Source organism: Sebastes fasciatus, chromosome 4, assembly GCF_043250625.1.
Source record: "Sebastes fasciatus isolate fSebFas1 chromosome 4, fSebFas1.pri, whole genome shotgun sequence".
Taxonomy (NCBI): Eukaryota; Metazoa; Chordata; class Actinopteri; order Perciformes; family Sebastidae; genus Sebastes; species Sebastes fasciatus.
In genome coordinates, this window is record NC_133798.1 from 14690082 (window position 1) to 14717232 (window position 27151).

The 27151-nt window shown below is 39.6% G+C and overlaps 2 protein-coding genes across 5 annotated transcripts in view; both read left to right on the forward strand.

Annotated features, from left to right (window-relative positions):
- The window catches only part of LOC141766883 (phosphatidylinositol phosphatase PTPRQ), a 52054-nt gene extending 37472 nt beyond the window's left edge, over positions 1-14582 (forward strand). The window contains exons 30-52 of the mRNA XM_074634057.1: positions 25-305; positions 950-1213; positions 1699-1962; positions 2048-2302; positions 3544-3804; positions 4051-4320; positions 4404-4670; positions 6099-6368; positions 6475-6741; positions 6881-7144; positions 7261-7410; positions 7632-7836; positions 7987-8108; positions 8201-8291; positions 8380-8424; positions 8968-9055; positions 9383-9473; positions 9681-9757; positions 9985-10119; positions 11337-11453; positions 11838-11998; positions 12117-12252; positions 12900-14582. Of these exons, the coding sequence (XP_074490158.1) occupies positions 25-305; positions 950-1213; positions 1699-1962; positions 2048-2302; positions 3544-3804; positions 4051-4320; positions 4404-4670; positions 6099-6368; positions 6475-6741; positions 6881-7144; positions 7261-7410; positions 7632-7836; positions 7987-8108; positions 8201-8291; positions 8380-8424; positions 8968-9055; positions 9383-9473; positions 9681-9757; positions 9985-10119; positions 11337-11453; positions 11838-11998; positions 12117-12252; positions 12900-13058 (4240 nt within the window). The 3' untranslated portion in view covers positions 13059-14582. The remainder of the gene's footprint in view (positions 1-24; positions 306-949; positions 1214-1698; positions 1963-2047; positions 2303-3543; positions 3805-4050; positions 4321-4403; positions 4671-6098; positions 6369-6474; positions 6742-6880; positions 7145-7260; positions 7411-7631; positions 7837-7986; positions 8109-8200; positions 8292-8379; positions 8425-8967; positions 9056-9382; positions 9474-9680; positions 9758-9984; positions 10120-11336; positions 11454-11837; positions 11999-12116; positions 12253-12899) is intronic.
- Positions 14583-18450: 3868 nt separating this feature from the next.
- osbpl5 (oxysterol binding protein-like 5) overlaps positions 18451-27151 on the forward strand; it is a 62926-nt gene continuing 54225 nt past the window's right edge. For 2 of the 4 annotated variants that reach the window (XM_074632228.1, XM_074632225.1), the window contains exon 1: positions 18451-18685. The gene's annotated coding sequence lies outside the window, so the exon portion shown is untranslated. The remainder of the gene's footprint in view (positions 18686-27151) is intronic. The other 2 variants (XM_074632227.1, XM_074632229.1) reach the window with 2 other exon arrangements.

Sequence of the window (27151 nt, forward strand, 5' to 3'; positions counted from 1 at the left end):
TTTTTAATTAACATTTCCCTTGTTTGTCGTTTTTCTAGAGCCCAACCCGGTGTTGAACCTTGTAGCCATCCCTAAATCCACTACCTCAGTAAATGTGAAATGGTCAGAACCGCAGGGAGCCCAGATGTATTACACATACCTGGTTCAAACCTACAGTACTACAGGAGCACTGTTTAACATAACAGTCAGCAATAACAGCACTGATGTACCCGACCTGGAGCCAGGAACTAGATACAATATCAATGTCACGACGATAGCAGCAACAGGAAGTGAATCCACGGTGGAACAGACGTTCAGTTACACAAGTAAGGCCTTACATTTAAAGAGGACCTATTATGCTTTTGTACTTTTTCCCTTTTCTTTAGTGTGTTATATAGATTTTTTGTACATGTAAAAGGTCTGCAAAGTTATAAAGCCCAAAGTCCACACCAAAGGGAGTTACTCTCCCCCACAGAAACACTGCTCCTGAACTGCCTGAAACGCCTCGCTTTAAGTCCCGCCTTTTCTTACATAATGTGATGATGTCACCAAGTAACACATTTACATCATACCTGTTAATACCAGTTTGGCACACCTTCAAACAAAAAGAGTTAGAGCGGAGCTTGAGAACAGTCTGAAGAGTTTGGTTCAGCTGACCAATCACAATACAGTGGGCCAGCTGACCAATCAGAGCAGACTGGGCTTTTCAGGAGGGTGATGAAATGAGGTGTTGCGGTACAGCTGTTATGAGAAAAATAAAGCGTTTTTTGAACATTAAACCATGTAAACATGTTCTAGTAGAAACCCAAAATACAAGTATGCACCTGAAAATAAGCATAATAGGATGAATTCTGTACTATCAGAAACATCCTATATACTCAAAACAATTAAGGATAACACAAAAATATAAAATACGCATTTTATATTGTAGTCTGTGGTCTTACATAATCCTCTGTTGTATTTGCTGCAGTGCCCAAAGCAGTGACCAACCTCACAGTCGAGGATATGAACACAACGGCCATCCGGCTGACGTGGCTCAGACAAAGTGATCATAAGCTTTCCTACTCCTACCTGGTGATAGCGCTCCAGGACGCCGTGGTGGTTCACAATGATTCAACTGAGACTGAGACTTACACCTTCTTCAATATGACCCCTGGAAAATTGTACACTTTTCATGTGTTTACAGTTGTAGGGGGCGTCAAGTCCGCGGTGGAAAGCACATCAAGTTACACAAGTATGTCTACAAAGCTCCTGAGATGTGTTATGAAAGATTGTCGCTGGCTGAAAAGATGAACTAGCTTAATCAAAATTGCAATCAGTCCAAAGGTATACCATAACACAGTCATGTATGGACTGAGTCAATGTCCCATTCTGGCATCTTGTTTCCAAATATTAACTGAATGTGCAATAATCAAAATAACTCCCAGAAGTAATTCTCTCAAATGTAATTTTGTTCAGAATACACCAAAAAACTTGTTTTGAAGTGCAGTTTTTAACTTATGCTCTTTTTCAACTAACTCAAAAATCCCTGAGTATAATATCGCAGACTTTCGCGATGTGTTTATCCCGCAAGTTGACATTGGGATGAAGATAAAATATATATATATATATATATATATATATATATATTGTGCAGTTATTTGAATGTGTTCATGCAGAGCTAAAACTAAGGATTTTCTAAATGTTTATTACATAACATTTAAATATTTTTTTTTACAGAGCCTGGAGTAGTTTCTGACGTCATAGCAATAGGAAGCACAACCACCATGTCAGTGAGCTGGACACCAGCAGATGGGCAGGTGGACTCCTACACTGTCCTGCTGTACAGAGACGGGCACTTGGTGGGAAACGGCACAGATCTGAGCAACACTACCAAGAGCAAACAGTTTCAGCAGCTAACACCAGGAGTGAGATACTGTGTGAAGGTGGTGACCAAAAGTGGACCTTTTGAGAGTAGCGACGGATGTGTTTACAACGCAACTTGTGAGTTACATCGACATTGTGACTTATTTGTATTTATAGTGTTTGAAGCGATCAATAATGAAACACTATTCCTTCTTCTGTTCAGTTCCCAACCCTCCCGGCCCCATCATGGTGGACTTTCAGACTGTGGAGTCCATCAACTTCACCTGGTCCTTTCCAGAGAACATGGACCATAATCAGTATAACTTCAGTGTGTCCAGCATCAACGGATCCTTTCTGATTGGAACCAACCGGTTCCGGCTGGACAAACTCCAGTCTGGAAGCCCCTACAACATCTCTGTTGTTACTGTAGGCGTGTATAACTATGAGAGCACCGCAGTGACAACAGAGAACTATACCAGTGAGTGTGATTAACACAAACACAATCACACCAGGGCTATTACTTTTCTACAGTTTTTCTTAGTGTGGGTTTCTAGTTTATTTATTCATCTATTTACAAATTAGATTTTTGAGTTTGGCTGTTATTGGTCTACTGGTATACTTAGATTTTTTTCTGGTTTTGGTAATCATTATTATTATTTTAGTGATATGGCGACAGTGACAGGTTCCAAAGAGATATGTTGTATATTTTTGCAAACAGTAGTATTTGCCAAAAATATATATATATATAAATTTATATAAAAAAATACTGTATATTTACACATTTTCTCAATTAGCATTAAGTAAAATTGATAAATGTTCAAAAAAGTTATCGCAATACTTAAAACTAAAGGGACAGTGTGTAGGATTTGGCAGCATCTAGTGGTGTGGTTGCAGATTGCAACCAACTGAGTACCCCTCCGCTCACTCCTCCCTTTCCAAGACTGCGGTAACGTGAGCCACCCAGTGCAAACCGTGGTAACACCGTTGACCTCACTCAGAGGCCACCCATTACCATAATAACACTACTTTAAGAGCAACGGAAGTCAGGTGGCTGGTGGTACCACGGTTTTGCACTCTGCGGCTCACGTTACTGCAGTTTCACAAGCGTGTCAGAGAACTACGGTGGCCTTTGTGAAAGTCTCTCTCTAGAGCCAGTGTTTGTTTGTCCGTTCTGGGCTGCAGTTAAAACATGGCGGAGCAACATGGAGGACTCTGTGAAGAGGACCTGCTCCCTATGTAGACATGAAGGGCTCATTCTGAGCTAACGAAAACACAACGATTCTTAGTTTCATGTTCAGTTTCGTGTAGATTATACACTAATGAAAACATAGTTATGAATATTATATTCCATTTCTAATAGATCCCAGAAATGTTACACACTGGCCCTTTAATTTTACTTTTCAACTATGAACTACTTTAATCTTAGTTTTATTTATGACAATAACATTTGTACACATACAATCTGACAGATTCTGACATCTATAGTGATATTATATCACTGCCTTATGAGCCAGATGGACCAGAAGTACCAAGTAGCATTTTATTGAGCACATAATAACTTATTATTATTGACTTTCAAAGCTTACTTATTTGTAAAAACGTTGAACAACCCATGCCTGTGTGGCGAACCACATTTATACTATTTTGCCCAATTTTGACACGTGAAAACACGTACCTGTTCTGCATCTCCACTCTATCTCACCTGTCTCATTTTCTCAGGACCATATCCTGTAACCATGCTGAGACAGACAAAAATCACCACAAATGCAGTGACTTTGGCGTGGGAACAGCCGGAGAGCAAATCTAGCTACCGGTATGTGGTGGAGGCCACCAACGGCTCCTTCTATCCATCTGAAGAAGTGTTGAACAAACACAAAGAAATCACTGGACTTCTCTCTGGGAGCAACTACAGCTTCACTGTCACCACACAGACAGCAGATGGCACTAAGGCAGCAGCTGTGACGGTGTCCTACTTTACGCGTATGTATATATCCTACCCAAGATACCGTCTCTTCACTTTGGAAGTAGCAAAATGAACCCCAAACTAAATGAGCAAAACAACCAAAGTAAATAATAATTAAACATAACAAGTTTAGTTTGTCATCTTTCCTTTAAGTTGTATCTGTCTCTGTAAACCTTTGTACTGAGGAGAGTGCTGCATATCTGATAGAGAAGATTATGTGCTTTATGTTGATTCATAAGAAACTCTTTCTGCTCTGTTTGTAGGTCCATACAGTATTGGACAGTTGGAAGCTGAAACCTTAAACACAACCGCTGTACGGCTGGTTTGGATGCAACCACTGGAGTACAAAACTGAATACACATATCGGGTCGAGTCTACAGGCTTTGGCTCCCAAAAAACGAAAAACGAAACCTTCGCATTAGAAGTGGCAGAGATCTCACAGCTCAGCCCCGGGACCAACTACACCTTCTGTGTTTCTGTCAGGGCGGCGGATGGCATCGAAGGGGAAGCAAGCTGCACCGCACAGTACACCAGTAAGACGCTTACCTGTCATTTCTGTTTCTTTATTTAAAATTTTCAAGGTGGTTGATCAGCTTTAATCCTTCCACATTAACAGAGCCCGAGGCAGTGCAACCCAGTGTCTCCAGCCAGGGCTCCAATAGTTCGATCCTGGTGCTGTGGACCAAACCTCCTGGGAAAGTGGAGCATTATAAGGTTTATCTGAACAGCCCGTCCACAGCTTTAATTGAGGAGGTCGTGCTGAACTCCACCGATACCTCCGTTCTGTTTGACAACCTGTCCGCTGGAAGACTTTACACTGTCGTGGTAACCACACATAGTGGACCCTTCAATGCATCATCTGGATTCATTACTAATGCAACTTGTAAGTATGATACATTTGTTAGATTTACAGTGGTTTCATATTCAGTAATTCAACAAATTGCATATAATTTACATCATTCTTGAAGTTTTCCAAAGCATACTGTTAATTTTGTTTTGCCTATACTCCAGGCATCCAATCGTTTGTATTAAATTTACTTGACTTTGAAGCTTGTGCAACGTTTGGAATCCACAACAGTGAGATATTGGGCCTCATGTAGCAACATTTTCTTAATTTTCTCTTATATTTTCTCTTAATTTCCTGTTAAGAGAAAAATTATGAGAAGTCATCTCCAGATGCACTAAACATATTTAACAAACCAAAATTTAATAATCCAATCAATATAATTACTCTAAAACATATAATAACCTGAATTTGATTATTAAATCTGTGTTCCTCAAATTTAAAGTTTATGTTTACCTGCATTATGCAGACAATTTGTGGGCTGTGAAACAAGATGTCTTTTTCTTATGTTGGTAAGAGTGCTTTTGACCACTCGTAAAGTGTTCTGTTACCTAAGAGAAGAGCAAAAATAAGAAAACATTGGTTAATCACAGAAATCAATGGGTACTAGCAAAATAAGAACAAATCTTGGATACGAACAAAAATAAGAGAAAATGTGTTTGTATATCCTGCATGAGGCCCATTGTTTGCCTTCATTTTTTCCTAATCAGGTGTAAATGTGTCATCATGTGGCACTGCAGTTGTGAGCACAGCTGATGCTCAAACCTTGACGGTGCTTTCAAGGACATGATGCACAATGACACGATAATGGCCACTTCTCTGGCATCATATGGGAAGGACAATAATACAAGAACAAAATGTGTTGACAGATTTTTCAGTTAAGTCAGTTGTTACTGATACTGGCAAAAGAAATCCTATGACTATACGTCTATATATCGTAATATTTCGCCGGTTGACGACAGTACTACATGGTCGCTGACAGACAGAAAAATCAAATGGAAAAACAGGCGAACATGGATATAGTAAACAGGATAATGTGACTGTGTGGTCATTTCACAAATGAATAAGGTTGCTTCTCAGCAACCATCAGCCTACTCTTAAATCTCACATGTCAGAGCTTCCTTTATTGCATAAACGGGGAGTTTTCAAAACAGGGTCTGCTCACAACTGCATTATCACAAGGTGATAACTAAGCTTCTCCCAAAAATGAAAGGCAATGGAACATTTACTGTGATGGCTTCCTTAGTCTCAAGCTAATTATACATTTCTGCAAGGTGATATTTATCCAATAGTGAAGTGGAAGTGAGGACAACTAAAAAGTTATGGTATGCTTAAGAAAATGGCCTGCAGTACTGGAAAATCTTCTGTATAAGAAAACATGCAACACTATCAGTATGGCCCTGTAAACATTCATATTTTGGTTATTCTGCTTGTTGAAGTTCACGCTCTGCCATTCCACCCCTCCAGTCCCTAACCCTCCTGGACCGATTGACATCCTGGAAAAGACAACCAGCTCCATTGCCATCGTGTGGAAGGAGGCACCTCTGATGACCGGTACGTCGTTCCACTACCAGTTGGGTATCTCGCCAACCCAGGGAGGAGGATACATCAATACTACCAACACCAGTCATACTTTTGATTCCCTGCGTTCTGGGACTCCCTTCAACTTCTCTGTAGCAACAGTGGGTGCGATAGGTTTTGAGAGTGAGAGGGTTCAGATCCACATGGTCACTACAAGTAAGGGTTTTATTTCTGTAAGCAATGTGCACACCCAAGCATTGTCATGTTTCACCTTTACTGCCTAGTAACCTGTATGTCTCTCAAATCTCTTTCAAACCACCAGGACCGTTCAGTGTGAGGTTTCTTGCGGCTTCTACAGAAGAGAATAGCATCACAGTCATGTGGCACGTTCCTAACGAATACAAGGAAAGTTATCGTTACAATGTGTCCTGGCAAAGCCCAGATGGGACCCTTATGAGTGGAGAACTACTACAAGAAAATAAGACTAATATCAACAACCTGGTCTCTGGAGAACGCTATAACATTAGTGTCACCACAGAGACCTCTGATGGAACCAAAGGTGCCCCAAGATGGGTTTCCAACTGCACAAGTATGATCATAACGCCTTGATAAGTTTCACATAAACTTGTTGCGATCACATATTTTCAGATAAGCTTGTCTTTCAACTGAGCACGTATGAAAATTGTGGAACGATGTCATTATTCAATCATTTCTGTTTGATGCTGCAGATGCAAGCCCGGTGACAAACCTGAAATGTGAAGGTCCAAACACAACAAACGCAAAAGTCATCCTGTCCTGGACCGAACCCAGTGGCAAACACTCTGGCTTCCAGATCAATGTAGACAACGATATCATCACCTCAACAAGCACCTGTTGTGGCCACACCGTGTCCAACCTTCAACACAACACTGAATACAATCTGACTTTGGAGACTCAGAGCTGTGGAGCACCCAGCACCCCTGTGCCTCTTCTCTGCCAGACAGGCATCACAAGTAGGGCATTAGAATTACATAACTGTTTCCATGTAAATACGAAGAATATGTTCAATATGTATTTGAGTAAAACCTCGAAATCAAATCTTTTGTCTTTCCTATTTTTCCCCCCAAAGATCCCCCCATCCCAGGGAACTATGAGTCACTGGTGAAGGTGGTCGAAAAGCTATACAACAAGTTCAACCTTCAGATTGACTCCAGCCTGCTGGACAACACCAATGGACCAATTACAGATGTTGGGGTGCTGGTGACAAATGCCCTCCCTAGTAGGTTTCATTTTTTCTTCTTAGTGTCAGGGAGTGTTGTAATTATGTCTCGCTATATCCTAATCCATTACTGCTGAAGTGACCATTTGCTTGACATCAATTTATCCATGCCTACTCTAAAGTATGTCTTACTGTTTTCTTCATTTGTGTCATATGATAAATAGATTTTACTCATAACAAGAACTTTCCTGTCAAAAGACTGTAAATACCTGTCCTTACAGGTGACACTTCTAATTTGACAAAGTACGTGGGGAAAACTTACGATCAGTGGAAGGCAAAGGAAACTCCAGTATACCTGGCAACAGTTGCAAAGAACACCTTCTCTTCCAAACGCAGTGGAGAGAGCCACCTGAACATAGAAGTTGGAAATGGATCCAGTTGGAAAGGCTACACTAACGGTGTTTTGGAGGCCAATGGAAAATACCAGTAAGAGCACAAACAATATTGTGTATGAATAGGTGTGCAGAAGCAGATAGCTTCTAGATGATATAATTTGAAGATATTCAGAGATTAGGAACAGGAAGTCAAAGTGTAAGATATGTGTATATCTCTTAACTGATTTGTTCAATCCTGCAGATATGCTATTGTGTTGTTCACCAGTGTGAAACTGAAAGACAAAGACAACCTTGTGGATGGTCAACAGTCATTGTTGAGTATAACAAACTTCTATTATGCTGTTGCGCTCCCGCAGAACCCAGGTACCACACTCAGAACCAGTTTTTGCTACGAAATGCTCCCATAATGTGAGGAAATGCTCACTGGCCTCTTTCTTTCTTTGTCAACATTTTAGCCGTCAACATTGGCATTGCTGTCGGAGTAACGTTGGGAATCTTTTGCGTTCTCTTCATCATCCTCGTCGGCTTTATTATCTACTGGAAAAGGTTTGTTATCGTCGTCATTGATGCAAAGATGACTACTGAGTCGGTGTGTCTAGGACTAAACTGTAAACTCACTACTCATGTACTTTAGGATATCCAACAAAGAAACATCAGACATCCAGATTCATTCCATGAGGTAAGGTTTTCATTTTTGCCATGTTATTATACCTTTAAAGTAAATGGACAACAATTGTTTCTATAACAGTTGGTCAACATTGCTTTTTCCTGTTTCTTTTTCCAGAGCCAAAGTGTAAGTATAAATCCTTTAAATCATAAAGTATGATCAGATCTATCAAGTGTTCAACACATTATGACACAAAATTAGGGCTGCACAATTTTGAAAAAATATCTAATTGTGATTATTTTGACTGATATTTCAATTGCAATATGATTTGCGATATTAATGATATGAATGATAATTTTTACATCATTATTCTCATTTTCATTGGAAAACATATTAAAATGATTATGGTGTGATTTTTGCGGGGATCTGTACCAAACAAAGATATTATCTTAAGCCTGCAGAATATAATTTGTAGGCCAGAAAATTTCAGTAGGCCATACTGCAATTTTTGATAAAATTTCAATTAATTGTGCAGCCCTACACAAAATAAAGAGACAGTAGTTTTCTGAACAAAACTCACAACTCATGTCTGACCTCTGGTGTCCATTTGAGCAGAAGTGTGGCTGTGAGGGTGGAGGACTACGAGGCTTACTACAAGAAGCAGAAAGCAGACTCCAACTGTGGCTTTGCTGAAGAGTTTGAGGTGAAACATGAGCTTAATATTGAAGGGCTCCTGGTATATAAATCAGCCTATTCATAGCACGCAAATGATTGCTGTAACATTTTTAACCATCACTGGGACCAATATCAAAATGATGTCCAATATATTACGCAGTTTATTCTAGATATATTTCATCATCTAATCATCTAATTTAATAAGTTGGACAATATGAGTGTTGGGTGAATGTGTTAACTAAAAATTTCAAATAGTAAGTTGCTCTTTTTTTGTGGTTATGCACATGCACCAGATTTTGAGCATAAAGTGAGTCATCCAATCATCAAATACACTTTTTTTCCTTTCTTTTAAAAGGACCTGAAGCTTGTTGGTACAGCTCAGTCGAAAACAAATGCTCTGACGTTGGAGAACAAGCCCAAGAACCGCTACAACAACGTGCTTCCCTGTGAGTCACCTTAACAAATCCACCTCTGCTGCTCTCAACAATAACACTCCTCACTCTTGAAACCACGTCATCGCCTGTCATACTGTATCTACTTTCATTATGCCATTTTTAATAGGACATTAAATCAAAATGATCACTTACAGTCACACATACCTTTTTATATATCATTTTTTTTCATTTCATTTAAGCCCTTTTCTCGCCTCCTAGATGACTCCTCTAGGGTGAAACTCTCTATTATCCATGGGAGTCCATATGACGACTACATCAATGCTAACTACATGCCGGTGCGTACTGACACTCTTTAAAACAGCTCTCTGCCTCAGTCATTGCTTCAATATCAGTAAACATCCTGCTCAACAACATTAACTGCTCATTCTTTTGCTCAATGCCACGCTATTCAAACTATTCCATCTTCATCCACGGTGATGTTTGAAACACTTGAGAACCTCCTCGAAAGCTGAACAGGGTGGATGTTTGTGTTGTGTGTCTGGGCTGTTGTTTTATTTGACAGGGTTACAACTCCAGAAAGGAGTATATCGCAGCTCAGGGTCCTTTGCCAACCACAGTCAACGAGTTCTGGAGGATGATCTGGGAGAAGAACGTACAGACTCTGGTCATGCTGACACGCTGTAATGAACAAGGACGAGTGAGTAGCAACAACGTGCATATTTATATACCGTACACGGTCATACACACCTTATGTCTTCCCTAGTTTTAGCCAGCATACCATTGTGCCTGTACAATGAATATCTCATCCTAAATGTGATCTGTAACATATTTTATGAATGCATCCTCCATGTTAAATCAATTGTGCACTATCATCAACGTCTGCCTGTCTGCCTCTTTAAAGTAATGATGTTGTGGATAGTTAATGCAATATATTATAATTGCTTAAAGAGGACCTATTATGCTTGTGTGCTTTTTCCCTTTCCTTTAATGTGTTACATAGTTTTTTGTGCACGTAAAACGTCTGCAAAGTTACAAAGCCCAAAGTCCACGTCAAAGGGAGTTACTCTAACACTGCTCCTGAAACGTCTTGCTTGAAGTTCTGCCTTTTCTTCCGTAACATGGTGATGTCACCAAGTAACACATTTGAATGATACCTGCTTAGAACCTGCCTAGTTTGACACGCCCTCAAACAAAGCTAGTTAGAGCAGAGCTTGAGCAGAGTCTGAGGAGTTTTGTTTGGTTGACCAATCACAACAGAGTGAGCCAGCTGACCAATCAGGGCAGACTGGGCTTTTCGGGGGATTTTTTGGGGGGGGGGTGAAAAAAGGTGCTGCAGCACAGCCGGTATGAGAAAAATAAAGTGTTTTTTTTAACATTAAAGCACGTAAACATGTTCTAAAAGAAACCCAAAATACAAGTATGCACCTGAAAATAATTATAATAGGTCATCTTTAATAATGCAAAGATGTTAATCTCCATAAGCAGGTATTCATGGAATGAACAACATTTATACAACATGTTTCATAAATAGATGTAAAAAGTTAAACCAGGTTAATAAGAAAGAAAGTTATATCAAAAGTATGATACATTTCCACATCTCACTGTGTATTCTTAAACTTTTTATATGGGTCGAAGCAAAGAAACAGCCAAGTCAATGCCTAACCAGAGCATTGCTCAACCAGAATTTACTTACTAATGTTTACATAACTATGCTTAAATGTGTCTTTTTAAATAAAAACTAAAACAAGCAATACAGCTGATTGACACAAATATGAAAGTGTCGCCTTGCTGGGTTGAAAAGCTCATAAAATGAAAAAAGAAAGTTTTCTCTTTAAAATGTACCTGCACTAGCTTTCTATATTCTGAATATGAATTCTGAGTACCGCAGTCTGAACTATTGTCTTTCTTTTTCAGGTGAAATGCGAGCAATACTGGGATTATGGCACCAAGTACTATGAAAACATCACTGTGACAGCAACCTCTGAAATACCACTTGAAGACTGGACCATCAGGGACTTTGTCATTAAAAATGTAAGAGGCAAGATGTTACATATGCCAAAGAAAAAAAATCTTTTTAGGAGAGTAAAAATCAACACTGTCAGTAGACATCATCACCCATCAGTGCTTATTTAACACCTTTAGTTTGGAATACTTGTCCTACAGCATACATATCAACTCTATGTTGGAACAAACAACACTCTACTAAACACTTGTCAATAATCTAATGAATGTGCAGTCTGATGAAAAGGCACGTTGCATTAAAACATGAATCCTTCCAACCAATAAAAGTTGTGTGCTCCTGTTGCCTTCTGAGCCAAGGCACTGTGACGTGACTTCAGTGAAAATGTGTCTCTATGTGTCACAGCCTGTGTCAGTAATTTAATGAAATAATTTGTGTGCATGTTCGTCCTTCAGGTGAAAACAGCAGAAACCCGTGCAGTGCGTCACTTCCACTTCACAGCCTGGCCAGATCACGGAGTACCCCAAACCACCGAGCTCCTTATCAGCTTCAGACACCTGGTCAGAGAGCACATGGATCAGTACTCCAGACACTCTCCTACTGTGGTGCACTGCAGGTCCGACACATACTTTTGACTTCAATTCTATATAACAGAAATGACAAAAACATGAATCTGATATTCTGTCTTCTGCTTCTCCCTCCCTTGTCTGCATGTCTGCGTTGTCTACGCTCAGTGCTGGCGTTGGACGCACAGGTACCTTCATTGCCATCGACCGTTTGATCTTCCAGATTGAAAGGGAAAATATTGTGGATGTGTACGGCATCGTCCACGATCAGCGCATGCACCGGCCCCTCATGGTGCAGACAGAGGTAGGACACAGTCGCTTTTTGTTACAACTGAAATTAGGGCTGTCAAAGTTACGCAATTGATCTCTCTGAGGTTGAAGCGGGCTCAGTTTTAAAGCTAGAAGTGAAAATACTGGCATCTTATGAAACTAGAAGACCTCCATTGGTATCAACCATGTCATACTAGCTTGTCACAATGGAGGCTAAATAACGCTCCAAAGTTATGCTAAATTTTGGCGAGGAAAGCCTGGCATAGCCATTTTCAAAGGGGTCCCTTGACCTCTGACCTCAAGATATGTGAATGAAAATGGGTTCTATGGGTACCCACGAGTCTCCCCTTTACAGACATGTCCACTTTATGATAATCACATGCAGTTTCTGGCAAGTCATAGTCAAGTCAGCACACTGACACACTGACAGCTGTTGTTGCCTGTTGGGCTGCAGTTTGCCATGTTATGATTTAAGCATATTTATATGCTAAATGCAGTACCTGTGAGGGTTTCTGGACAATATTTGTCATTGTTTTGTGTTGTTAATTTTTTTCCAAAGATAAATATATACAAACATTTGCATAAAGCAGCATATAATGACCTAATTGAAATATGAAATATGTGATGAGTATATGAAGTATGCTGCAGCTCAGTGAGCGTTTCTATTTGATGTCCCTGCAGGACCAGTACGTGTTCTTAAACCAGTGCTCCATGGACATCATCAGATCAAGAACTGGAACCAATGTTGATCTAATCTACCAAAATGCCGCTGCACTCTCCATTTACGAGAACTTCGAACCAAAAAAAGGTTTCCCCAAAAATGGGTACCGCAATGCATAGTCCCGAGAAACCACTCAGGTCTTCTGTCTTCACTCTCAGCGAGAAACTGAGCAGAAATTTCCAAAGGGAACACTTTTAACAGATTGTGCTGTATTTATTTTTTAAATCTGCCATGCTTTCGTTAAGAATCTTGTAGCTTTCTGGATTTAAACCTCTATTTTTTGGTATTTATTTATTGAAAATGTTAAATATTTGATAGAGCTGTATATGGAGAGATAATAGGGGACATAATCACTGACCAAAAATATTTGGATTATATATTAACTTTGGTCAAATATAAAATTATTACTATTATAACTGCAGATTTTTGTATTGCTCAATTGTTTTTTGCTTGTCTACTACTGTATATGACTTACTGATGATTACATTTTTGCTCAGGTAATATGTCGGATGCTGTATAGGTATTATTACAGACACTTTGACAAAGAAATCTTGTAATTAATTGAACCTTTGGAATTGCCTTGTACAAAGAATTGCTGTAATGAATACTATGTGCCTTTTCAAAGCCTGTATGCTTTAGTGCCAGTAGGTGGCACTCCATTATTTGTCTTAAACTGAAAAAGACAAACAGGGACTGTTATGATATTGCCTTGTTATGTTTAAGTTTCTTAATATATCATAGTTTGTTGAAGTTTGTCAGATCTTCCAGCCAATACATCTTGCACCTCTTAAGCCAATTTGAACTGTGCAATGCCTTTAAATGAAGGAGATTTGTTTGTTTGTTGTAGAGACTTTTGTATATGTATGCACTGTAGTGAATAATGCACTGGATGCATTTGCCTTTCTATACACTGTCCACTGTTTTAAACAGATGCTGTTTTTATCTGCATCATTGATTACGTTTTGGCCAGTAATTTGTGAAACTGTTTTGCTATTCGCCACATTGGATTGGCTTGGATTGGATTTTACTTTTTTTTTTTTTTTTCTTTTGATTAAAGAGATGGATCGCATTAAACACAAGCTCAGGAACTCAAACAAACGGCACATGGGAGGTATGATGTTAGAAAATACATACTGCACTAGTGTGTACTTTGAAGAACTTAGAGGTCACGCCCGTTGTTTTCGTTTTGTTAATGTCCTTCTTCTCTACATTGTACATTCCTCAAAGAAACAACCATGTTATGTCACTTCCTGCTGCATATCTGCTCTATCTATAGACATTTCCTGTGATGTTAAAAATCACCAGAGGAGCTTTATTTCCAGCTTCCAAAGGGCAGAATTTTCCATGAGGAAGGTACTTTTTTTTTTTTTAAAGATAATTGATGTGTGTGTGGTTAGCTTGTTGATATTTTTAAGTCCATGTTTTATTTTTATTGTGTCATAATGTGCTTGTATGATTGAAAGCAGTTAATGAAAACAAGAATAGTAAATAGTCACAAAGTTGTAGGATGTTTTTGAAATGCTTTATGAGATGCTTGCTGGTACAATGCAAATACATGTAAAAGGAGCAAGGATGTGATATCTGTGTACCCTCCAATCTGTAAAACAAAATGGGATTAAAGATGTTATTACATTTTTACCCAACATTTGTGTATGGCTATGTAGTGTGTGGTTTGAATCAGTGTGTGAGTGAGTGCTGCCCAAACATCTCCTTTACTACAACCCAACAGCAGTGGTGAAATTTCTAGCAAGTATGGACAGCCTATATGGCACTGCATTGTGTCCTCTCAGTTCTAAGGCTACCTTATCATGTTTTATCCATTGGAAGGGCACCCTAAAGAGCATTTTATCAGTTTTTTTCTTACTGGAATGCCACCTTAGAGGATGCTTTATCACGTTTTCTCCATATAAAGGCACCCTAGAGGGCACTTCATCAAGTTTTCTCCACTGGAAGGCCATCCTACAGGGCACTTTATTAGGTTTTCTCCATTTAAAGGCCCCCTAGAGGGCACTTCATCAAGTTTTCTCCAGTGGAAGGCCACCCTATAGAGGGCACTTCTTTCTGTTTTCTCTACTGGAAGGCCACCCTAAAGGGCACTTCATTACGTTTTCTCCACTGGGAGGGCACCCTAGAAGGCACTTCATCACATTTTCTCTACTGGAAAGGCACTCTAGAGGATGCTTTATCATGTGTCCTCCATTTAAAGGCACTTTATCATGTTTTTTCTTACTGGAATGACACCCTAGAGAGCATTTCATTATGTTTTCTCCACTGAAAGGGAACTCTAGGGGGCACTTCATCACATTTTTTCTCCATTTAAGGGCACCCTAGAGGGCACTTTATTATATTTTATCTCCCGTAGGGGCATTAAAGAGGGCACTTTTGCGTCATTTGTTTTTTTAAACATGGGGGCACCAAGGGGTCAGTCGCTTAAAGCTTTTTACTCTCACAATAATACAATAATGTTATCATAATTTTTGAAAATATTACACATCTCCAAGCTGATGTCACTCAGAATATGCCATTGTTTATGTTGTGTACCATTTCACAAGGTAATATTAAAAACATACCTTGCACAATCTGTGTGTGACAGCAGACACTGCACAGCTGATGCCTTCATAATGCAAATAGTTTCTGAATTCTCAAACGGAAAGATCAAAAGAAGAAAACAATAGAATATGCTGCATGCTGCAGAGGAGGTCTGAGCTGGCACACCTCTGCATTATTCACAGCAACTTTGAGGTTGCAGGTAGCTAAGTGCACCCTCAAAGGATGAATTAATAATGCCATTTCTGTTACTTACTACATGGAAAAAGCTTTTTACACGAAGACTTCAAAAAGTTGTAATTTTACAGCTCACATCAGGCCTACACTCGGGGAGAATTTTGTGCAATATGGAGGTGTTTTTAAGGGCAATCATTTTCACACAGAGGGCACTGCTGGCATGATGGTAACATATGATTTTGTCAGCGTGTCGGCTTCAATAAGCCTGATATTTCTCACATATTTCTAACTCTTCATCCTCGGTTCATGTCTCTCAGATCCATAAGTTGCATCTAAAAATAGACGTGGCATTTGAATGCCTCTTTCTAGTTTCCTATGCTGTGCATTGCAATAACAGGGAGACGGAGCTGTTATGATAGCAATCCAACCTGCAAATACAAAATTAAAATAGGACAAAAGATAACTGGGTGATCCAAATTAAATGATGAGCTCAAATGCTTATGTGCCAGTAAATCCACCATAATGGATTACCCCGGGACATTTCAGCTTCCGTTTGAGGCGATGATAATTTTGTTTTTGTTTTAGCTGTCTTTGAAAACATAAAAAACAGCCCCAAATGAGGATTTGTGGAGGAACACACAACCACACAGCTGTGCATAGGTCCTGCCTTGACCTTTAAGTTAAGACGTTTACACTGTAGCAGCATGAAGATTTTCAGACTTGACACTACAAGTTGTAAATGCTTGGCCATTACTCGGTGACCAAAAGGGCGTACATATGAAAAATGTATGATGACCTTTGCTCTTTTAGGCAGTGGTGGGAAGTTACCAAGTGCAACTAAGTTCTGGACTTAAATATAATTTTGAGGTATATCAATTTTCTCCCATTTAATACTTCTACTTCACTACTTTTCTGAAAATAAATTGTCTTATTCCACTACATGTATCTGACAGGTAAAGTTAGTAATGACTTTGCATTGCACAATAATATTTTTTATACAAAACATATGATCAGTTTATAAAATATGATGCATTGTTATGGATTAAACTAATCAACAGTACATAAAATACAAAAAAACAGTAAAATACTACTATGTTAATGCATCAGTAATAATAATCCAATAAAATGACATATAACAGGGAAAGGGGCCATTGTGCTACCTAATATAAGTATGTTTACTTTTGATACTTTACATACATTTTGCTGATAATATTTCCCAGAATCAAAATCAGTTTTATTTGCCAAATACATAAATACAAGGAATTTGACTCTAGCTTTTATGCATCTCTCTAAATGTACTAACACAGAAATAGAAATACGCTAACAGCCAGGTACAAGGACAACAAAGCTGGAGAAATGAAGGTAAGGAATAAACAGAACTGATATGTACATGTGTAGTGCTACATTTAATGAAGATAAAAACCTTAATGCACCACTGTGAAATAGACTGTCCAATACTTTCTTTAAGTTTTCTTGTTTCAGTTTGAAGGGTTAACATTTTGAAAGTTGTAAATACTCAAAAAAAATCTCAATAATAAGGCTAAAAAAAAAACTCCATATGTGATAAGGAAAATGTATGATAATGTTTGCTCTTGTAGGTCACATAACTACTTCATCCCCATGGTTAAAGCTGCAGTAGGTAGAAATGGAGTTAAGCCGAAGAGTTGAACAGAAAGATAAATCAGGGGTCCTTCCAATGTTTCGTTTGAAATATTCCTGGTCAAATATATACACACATATACTGTATCCATATATATATATATATATATATATATATATATATATATACACTCATACACCAAACTTTAATCAGCCACAAAGTTATCCGAGTCTAAGGAATTGAAGTTTTCTTGTTCCAGTTTGGAGGGTTAAAATGTTAAATTAAGATCTTGAAAAGTTGCCCTAAAAAAGGCTGTACAAAAATCTCAATAATTAGGCTAAAAACAAATACTCCATATGTGACAGTGAAAATGTATGATAATGTTTGCTCTTGTAGGTCACACAACTGCTTCATCTCCATGGTTAATATCTAAAAAATTATAAAAGTATATTTCCCCAATACACCCTTCTTTTGTTTAATTTTTCTTTTTTTCTAAATCTAATTTTTATTATTATTATTATGATTTATTTTATCTTATTTCACATGAAAAGCACCCCATGTTTTATTTGTGTGTTCTATAATTTCATTGTAAAAAGTTGAAATATTATTCATATTTGTATCTAATTAAGTATGTTTATGTAAATGTCTGAGTAAAACCAAACAAAGTAAAAACAAAATGAAAAAGAAAAGAAAATGTATGATAATGTTTGCTAAATGCGCTAAAACGGAGCGTTTCAGACAGAAGGTAAATACAGGCATATTCAGGCTGACAGAATGGGGAAAATAAAGTTTTTTTTTTAACATTGCAGCATGTAAACAAGTTCTAGTAGAAACACAAAATACAAGTATGAACCTGAAAATGAGCACGATATGGGACCTTTAATACACTGTGAAATAATACTTCCTTGAAGTTTTCCTGTTCCAGTTTGGGGGGGTTAAAATGTTAAATCTTGAAAAGTTGCCCTAAAATGCTGTGCATAAATCTCAATAATAAGGCAAAAAAAAAAAATACTCCATATGTGATAATGAAAATGTATGATAATGTTTGCTCTTGTAGGTCACACAACTGCTTCATCTTCCATGGTTAATACATCTAGAGTCCAGTCCCACCATGCAGCAGCAGGTGTTGTACTCTGCTGCTCCACAGGTGTCGCCAGAGGCTCTCTGTGAGCAGCAGCAGCAGCAGCAGTCAGATGAACCGCAGCAGCAGCAGCAGGAGGATCCAGTCCTCTCACCACTCTCCATGTTGAAACTTCTCCTCCAGCTCCAGCAGACTCCTGCCGTCACCGTCCTCCTCCCACAGCCCGCTACAGTCCTCCTCTACCCGGCTATCTCTCTCTCTCTCTCACACGGTGCTATAATGACGCTGGACTGTGAAGCAGGCTCGGAAACAACAACTGTATGAGCTGCTCGACACACACAGTAAGTCGCTGCTCTCTTTCTTTACTACAACACGTCGAGAGAAAAGATAACTTGCTATTTATAGTTACTTGTATTTGTCGCTTTCTGTTGCTAACTAGGCTAGCGGAGCTCAGATAGCATTAACTGCCTTAAAGAGGAGGGTTTTGCTGTTCTGTTTTGGTATCTGAATGGTAGTTTTGAGGGTGATAACGTGGCGGTATTTGGAGGTATTTGGTGAGAGGTGGTAGTGAACTGTTATCTGTGTTTGTGTGGTGTTGCAGTCTGGCCGGTTAGCGGCTAATGGTACAAGCTAGCTAGATAAAGTCTCATCACCATGGCACCATGCGGCTGCAGCCAGGCTGTCACTCGTTTGCATGGCAACCAGAAACCATAAACCATAAAGCCAGACGATGTTTAGGATGGATGTGACAAACAAAACAAGGGCAGGTAATCCCACCTCTGTGTAATAGTTATGGATTTTACCTTCCTGTTATCACCTGCTTCAAGTGTAACGGTGAACTGCATTGATCAATTGGGCCAATCAACATGTATAGCTGTATATAACAGAGGAATAACCATTAATGCTAACGTTACTCACAATACTCAGTAACCATGCATCGTCGTAATGTCATGCATGGTGCAGTATGTAACATAATGCAGTGTGTGTGTGTAGATGATTCATATAGGAGAGCTGTTGTGAGGCTGGTAGACATTTAAATGTCAGATATGGTGGTATATATGGGTAAAAAAGGTAACAAGTAACACCACCTCTGTGTGATTACCTCCCTGTTATCACCTGCTTCAAGTGTAATGGGGAACTGCATTGATCATTTGGGCCAATCAACATGTATAGCTGTTACCCTGTATATAACCATAGCGATTAATGCTAACATTACTCACAATACTCAGTAACCATGCATCGTCGTCATGTCATGCATGGTGCAGTATGTAACATAATGCAGTGTGTCTGTAGGTGATTCATATAGGAGAGCGTTGTGACTGAGGCTGGTAGACATTTAAATGTCAGATGCCGTTGTATATATGGGGAAAAAGTAACAGGGTAACAGGGTAACAGGGTAACAGGGTAACAGGGTAACAGGGTAACAGGGTAACAGGGTAACAGGGTAACCCCATCTCTGTGTGATTCCCTAATATTTATTGAGTTTTACCTTCCTGTTATCACCTGCTTCAAGTGTAACGGTGAACTGCATTGATGAATTGGGCCAATCAACATGTATAGCTGTTACCCAGTATATAAGAGGCAGAGGAATAACCATTAATGCTAACATTACTCACAATACTCAGTAACCTCACATCGTCGTGCTGTCATGCATGGCGCGACGTGTAGCATGCAGTATGCAACATAATGCAGATGATTCATAGGAGAGCTGTTGTATGAGGTTGGTAGATATTTAAATGTCAGATGCTGGTATATATGCAGTGTGCAGGCTAAGAAATCTTCAGCATGGTTCAACACCAGTGTTTCTGGTGTAATGCCAAAGCTGTAACCTTTGGCATAAGTGTTCACTACCAGCACATTATGACTGTCAACAACCTTTTTCTGCAGAGGCCTTTCTCAATTAAGGATATAGGCTAAATTAAGTAAACACAGCCTTTATATTGAGAATATGACTTACTCAAACTTAAGTGTTGTTATTAGAACTAGATGGATAAATTGGTCTTATTGCAGACATACTAGTACCAATATAGCTCTCTATTAGCCGATATGTAATGAGAAATTGCTGTACAGAAATGCCAAAATATGCTCATGGTAATTTAAAGGGACTGTTTGTAAGAATCAGAAATGCTTGTTAACAGCGACACCTGTGGCCGTTAAGTCAACGAAAGTCAGCGTCAGACTCGCGCTTGTGCTCGCTCTACATAGACATGAATGAGCATCGCTCAAAACAGTGAGGTGACACACATCAGCTAAAACCACAATATCATTTTATATTTCAGCTGCTTGGCAGTAATGTTAGCTGACCAGACGAAGGTCTCTCCATGAATCAGTGCTGATCCTAGAGTTGGCTTTTCCTGCTTCAGCCTCACGACCGTGGTCGGAGGGAGACACCGGCACCCGGTCAGAGACGATAACGTTTCTAGCTGCGGAGTCCCGTCACTTCACAAGACACGGAAAACCTCTGTTGGTCTGGAGGAGCTGCAGCAGTTATTTCTGCACAAACGTCCACTGTACAGTTACTAGATATTCTCAGAGCTACGAAGTCTTCTGCAGTGTGTTGTGTGCACGCATGCACGTGAGGTGGAGCGAACTGAGTGAAGGCAAGCAGGCAGAGGAGCAGAGTACAGCAGAGACTCTGGCCCTGGAGACCAAAGCTACGGTCTCCCCTGCTTCCTAAGACCGCGGCCAACACTGTTTAACAGACGGGCTTCACTAGATTTAACTTTGCGGTTTTGGTGCTTCCGTGTAGTTCGTGTTGGAGTCTTATCTGAACAGCGTAGCCACACGCGAGCGCGCATGGGACACCGATTCGGGTGATTTATACGTGTAAAAAGTTACAAACAGTCCCTTTAAGCATAGGCTAAATTAAGTAATTTAAAAAAAAAAAAAAAAAAAAAAAAAGAATTCTAATTTCACTTTGCTATGCGTAATATATATTTAAAATCAATTCAGACTTTGATTCTCACAAATCGTCATTTTGGACACATGAAGTTGGTGCGGGTTACCATGGTTAGACGTTTCCAACCGGCAAGGAGGCTCTCAGGAAGTGACGACGTATTACTGCTTAGTGTGTCCGAAAAGATGCATACTACTGTTTATTCACAGAAAAGCATGTTGAACGATGCTCCACCTGTTGAGTATGTAGTGCATAGTATGCGATTTTGGACGAAGCCACACACTCTAAGCACTCTACTCTTACTACAGCTGGTTCTAGAGAGGGTCGTACGTGTTTTCACGTCAGACACTGTAGCATCCTTATAATACATTTTTATTTTATGTGTTTATGAAAACACTATCAACTAATATATCATTATCAGATTTTTGTTAAACTGACAAATACTGACATTGGTGTCAGCCTCAAACATCCAGTATGGGTCGGACTCGGGCTGTATTTTGCCTCATCCATCTCTGTCTATTCCCAGTGTAGACAAAGATAGAAAAGCTCATCATCTTTAATCATGTGGTATTAAGTGGAGTTGGGCTTTGCTAGAGATGAGAATAGCCACAGAAGTGCACTTTAGTTAATAGTTAAAAGGGTTACTGGAACATGTCACTCAAAATACTGAAAAAAAATAAGCCCACGAGAAGACTATCCAAGCACAAGAGGACATGATCACCAGAGTGCTGGTTGTGAAATGTCGGTTGATATTTGGGAAATTGCAGCTGAGCGAGAAAAGACAGTTTAACAGTCTGCCTCTTGTTCCTCACTTTCTCTTTTTGTCAAAGCTCTGTCAAGTCCTCGCTTTGTTGTCTCAGTGTTTCTGTGATCTCGTCTGTACTTTCAGTTGACTCCATCTTTCAGAGTGGGTTATACAGAACAATGAAGGCCTGATATCCAGAATTAGGATTCTCTGTCAGACTGGCACTGGACAAAAATTGATCTGATATTGAATGACCGCAAAAAGTCCAACTGCAAGTAGTGTCAATAGCAGGGACGGAAATATATCAGGCATTTCAAGGTCATTAATAGTGTGTGGCCATTGGAAATAGGTCATGAGATCAATAACAGCCTTTTTGCATATCTGGTTTTGATCAAGTCCGGGTTGCTTTAAATACTCCACGACTAATGCCCTTCATCAGATTGAGCCTTAATCCTCTATAACCAAACAAATCAACGTCTATTCCATTTTTCCTGAGTTTTTCCAACTTTGCTTTTATAATGATGGGGAGGTTTTCGGTGCTGATCTCTTAACACCCAAAGTCTGGTCATGCCATGTGACAGTCTACCTTGCACTAATCAGGTGGGGATATTTAATGGTGTTGGTCCCTAAGCCTATCAACTAGAACTGTGGCTTTGCTCTGCCGTGAATGACAAATGGGGAGAGAGTAGCAGCAGTGAATGAAGGAAAGAGAACAGGGTGGTGAGAATGTGAAGAGCCGTTTGAGCTGTTTGAGCTGTTTCTGTGGGTGGTTAGTGCTGTTTTTTTTTGTCACTACTTTTTCTAGCAGGAAGACACAGCAACAGATGTCCCAACTTCCATGCTGTGCTGTGAGGAATACTCAGAGTACCATGTCCAACCACATACTGTCAGTTTGACTCTATAGGAGACGCCATCAAAGAGTGTCCTGGTGGCCTTTCACAATCCATAGTCCATTTGGCTAGTCCGAATGAGAGTGAAATTGATACTTTTGGTTAGTTCTCTATTTATTTTGATTCGGTTTCACAGTGCACAAATTAAAGCGGACCAAATTTTCAAAGAAAAAATTCCTGAGGGGCATGTACGCAGGAGCAAATTTATCTTTTTCGTCTCGAGAACTGTCACTTCTATGCAGGGAATCGCGGACTTTGATGTGTTGCTGTCGAAGTTGTTTTAACTTTGACTCGGCACTGATCAGTAAGTCCTCACCCACTCATGTTATCTGTCATTTACTGTACCTGTGTCCATCTCAACAATATGTCCGAACAGGCAGCCTGTGTTTTGGTTCGCACCAGAGTATGATTACTGCGTCAACTACCCGAACAAACCACCAGAGTGTGATTAAAACGGACTAAATGTTGATCATGTGAAAGCGTCCTAAGACGCTGACTGCATTGTCCCTGGTTTGAGTCCAGCTTGAGTCCACCTTTGTCACATGTCATTTCTCTTCTCTCCGCCCTCATTTCCAGTCTCTCAGTTGAGAACTGCCAGGATTGTTTATTGACCTTTTATTTTTTTGCCTTTATTTGAAAGTATGACAGTACAGAGAGAGAGGGGATGCTGACATGTGACAAAGGGGACCTTACTGGTCAGGATCAATCTGGAACGTAATGTTTAACATTTCATGGTGCACTCAAAGAACGCATATTGCCAAGAAGTGAAAGTCAATTGTATGTGCCATTGCAACATCAGCGCCCTGCAGCAAAGGTACGCCTCCGCCATTTTGGACTGAAAGCGACTACCGGACGCCAGTAAAACGTCAGTCTGCAACGTGCCGTACAAAAGTAAAACTAAATTATTTCTATTCTATTGTCATATTCAATGTCTCTGCCGAAATGGCCTGTGTTGAACAATACAAATGTATAAATGTAATAAGTGTTTTCAGTCCAAAATGGCGGCAGTGGCTGTTGTCAAAAAAACATCGGAGTTTTGTCTCTTTGCTTTTATACTCTTTGGTACACTCCTTAAAGCAGTCTACCACCAAAGCGCCCATCCAATTGAATCTTTAATTTCATTCTTATTTTACTGGGCTTCCTGTTCATTCAACAGGTTGGAGCATCACAGCTTTCTGTTAAGCTCAGATGTTGTGTCAGAGTTGTAATGAAGTTTATGTGTCTCACGTAATGTTTCAGAAGTTTGTTTTTACTGACAATTATTTTTAACGAGGCCGTTGACCTTAAGCTGAGTTGTTGTCATGTTTTCATGTAAATTCTGCTGCCTCTTCAATATTCAACCTTGTGCTCGGTGTGTCTCACCACTGACATACATTAGCATGGACATGCATCAATAGTGGCAGCGACGAGAAGAGATGAAGCAACTGATAATAATTAATTTTGAACGCCAATATTAACTGAAGCATTTGCCTGAATTGTAAAATACAAACTATCAGTCCAAGGCGGAAATAATGTACTCAAGTAGTCTCTAGGCAGGCAATATTGTCAAAAAGATAATGTCACTTGACACTATTAAAAAAGTACTTTACAAAAAACATTTTATTGTCAGAAGTTAAGTGTGAAAATTCTTCCTAGTAATTTTCCAAAAGATAGTGAGCCCTACTAACTATTAGTTTGAATGTGACTGCTCTTAACAATGGAAGTGTCCTCCTACTCCAGGGTTTGATAAATGGCTCAGCGCAGTTCCAGTTCCCCGGAGATATAAATGCTTTCCCCGACACCTAGTGGGGGAATCTAGGCTAATACTGCTCCATATTGAATCTGTCTCTCTGCCTCCAGAGAGCAAATGCACTTTTAGCAGCCTCTATTGTGCCAAGATTCCCTTCTCCTCCCATGGTCTGGCAGAGATTTTTTTTTTTTTTGTCCAAAGTTACTTTACAGCTGTAAGTTGGCCTTTGTGTTTGAAAGCAGGTCCCTTTCTCACCGAATGTCACTTTTTTTCCCAGAGAAACCTCATCTGTGTGAACACAATACGACAGTGCTGACATTTTCAAGGTTATGATATAGCTGAATCATTAAATTAAACAGAAGAGCACACAATGTGACTAAGGGCCCGTTCACATGCTGCGTCTAAAACGCGTGGAAAACGCCAGCCGCGGCGCTTTCATCCTTTTTATCCAAGGCGCTTCGGAGGTTGCGCTACTGTCACGCCTCCCGTTACTAAGTAACCAAAACCTGCACGCTGCGATGACGACGATGATGATGAAGTTGCAGTAATGTAGCAGTAAGCCTCACCGACTAAACTAAACAAAGTCAAAACAAAGATAAATGGATTTATAGCACCGTAAATCCCTCAGAGTAGCTTTATTGCTCGATTTCTCAGTGAAGTTGGCTGACCTTTAAGCCGTATGTTGTGACGTCCTCGTCAGAAAGGGTGAAGCAAGTAAAAATAGTCTTTGGGACAGTTGTAAAGCTCTGGGTAGCCCTGCACTAATGATTAACTTCTCCTCCATATATGTACCGTAGACTGATATTTACGGAAGAAAGAAAAGATATCTGCCGGCTGTGATTGGTTGTTCCTCGTCACATGACATGAGGTGCGTGCTGCAGCGTTCCAAAGGTTGAACTATTTTTATATTGGGTTGCAGCCGTCGTGGCTCAAAAAATAGGCGCTTGGTAACGCTTGCGCATCACGCCTGCGTCGCTCCCATGTTTGAATGCGCCTGCCGCGCGTCTACAATGACATTAATGGATTTGATTGTGCAAAAGACGCAGCATGTGTACAGCCCCATACAGTATATACTGCATGCTGCTGTACAGCCAAAATGGAGGCATTATTTGTAGATATTACACTATAAAAGCCACATTACATCATTGTTAATTTTGTCCCCAATTTTAACTGCTGTAATATTAGTTGTTCTTTATGATGGCACCAGCATTATAACACCCGGTAATGTCTGTAGAGATAGTAGTCTTTTGTGTTAGTACCACATTAATCTGTGGAAGCAGCTTTCCCTTTTCTCATTACAAAAGTGGGACAAAGACAAACAGCTACTGTTTAAAGACCTCTGAAACCATATTTCTGACTCAGATGCGACATTTTATTATGTAACTGGAATAAGGATTTTTCTATTATGAAATTGTCACGCAGATTGCACAGCGCTGGAAATGTTATTTGGATAATTATAATCTTTTATAACTAATAATCGTTTTTTCCTCAGTTTGCTTATTGCTACTTTCTTTACTACAAACCCAAAGGGCAGCCTTTTAAACACTTTCAGCCTGACTTTATATCCCCAGTGTTGTTCTGCAGTGTGAGCCATAATGTCTCCTACTTGAACACTCTTGAACACTTGTTAGAGGGGGTCACTTGTAACAACGTGTGCTAATTTATTTATTGCAATATTGCAAGAAATATTCTTAAGATAATTTGTTAGATATTTAACTGCAATTAAAAAAAACAGGCATTTTTTCAATCTCATTGATGCATGCTTATCTTTTAATTCTTTTGCTTCACAGACTTTCCTGTCACAGCTTTTTTGCATGTCTATTCTTGAAACAGAAAAAAAAATCAAATCTGTACCTCACGGTTCCTCATTCTTTATTGCTTGCTTACCATATCCACCACACAAACACACAGACATTTTTAGTGTTTGTGACTAACCTCCTGACCCCTTGACGTTTGTTCCTACTTGCCTGCTGAGTAGCTGGCGAGTGTATTTATAGAGAAGGTTTAACACCATAGATCCACTGCTCTTCTTTTTACAGAGGCAGTGGCGGCCGGAGTGTTCGCACGGTAGCGAGCGCCTCTGCAATCGATATCCACCTCTCACTCATCTCTAGCTTAATGTATGGAGCTGCTGCTTGTGTAAATGCTGCCAGCTTTACTCTAGACCCAGTGTTTTTACTTTGTGGAAATTGTATGTATGGTTGCAAAAACTCGGGCATGAATCAGACAAAAGATCTCCCCATTGTTTAAAGTTGCAAAACTTCACAAAGAAAACCACACAAATGCAAAGTTTAATGCTCATTTATAACGTATATATTGTGTTTTGATTTTTAATTTAGCAAATTACCTACAGTACAAGTAGGTAAAGGAATTATGTCCTTGTCATGATCTACGTTTGTTTTCTTCTGAGTGGCAGGCCTTGCACAGGGACCTCGCTCGTCCAGTCCTTGAAAATGATTGGCGCTGTGGACACCCGTGTCAAATGCTGATAATCTGCAGTTTCAAGGGATAAACTGCAGTGTCTGTTGAGTTTACAGCGGGGTTGTT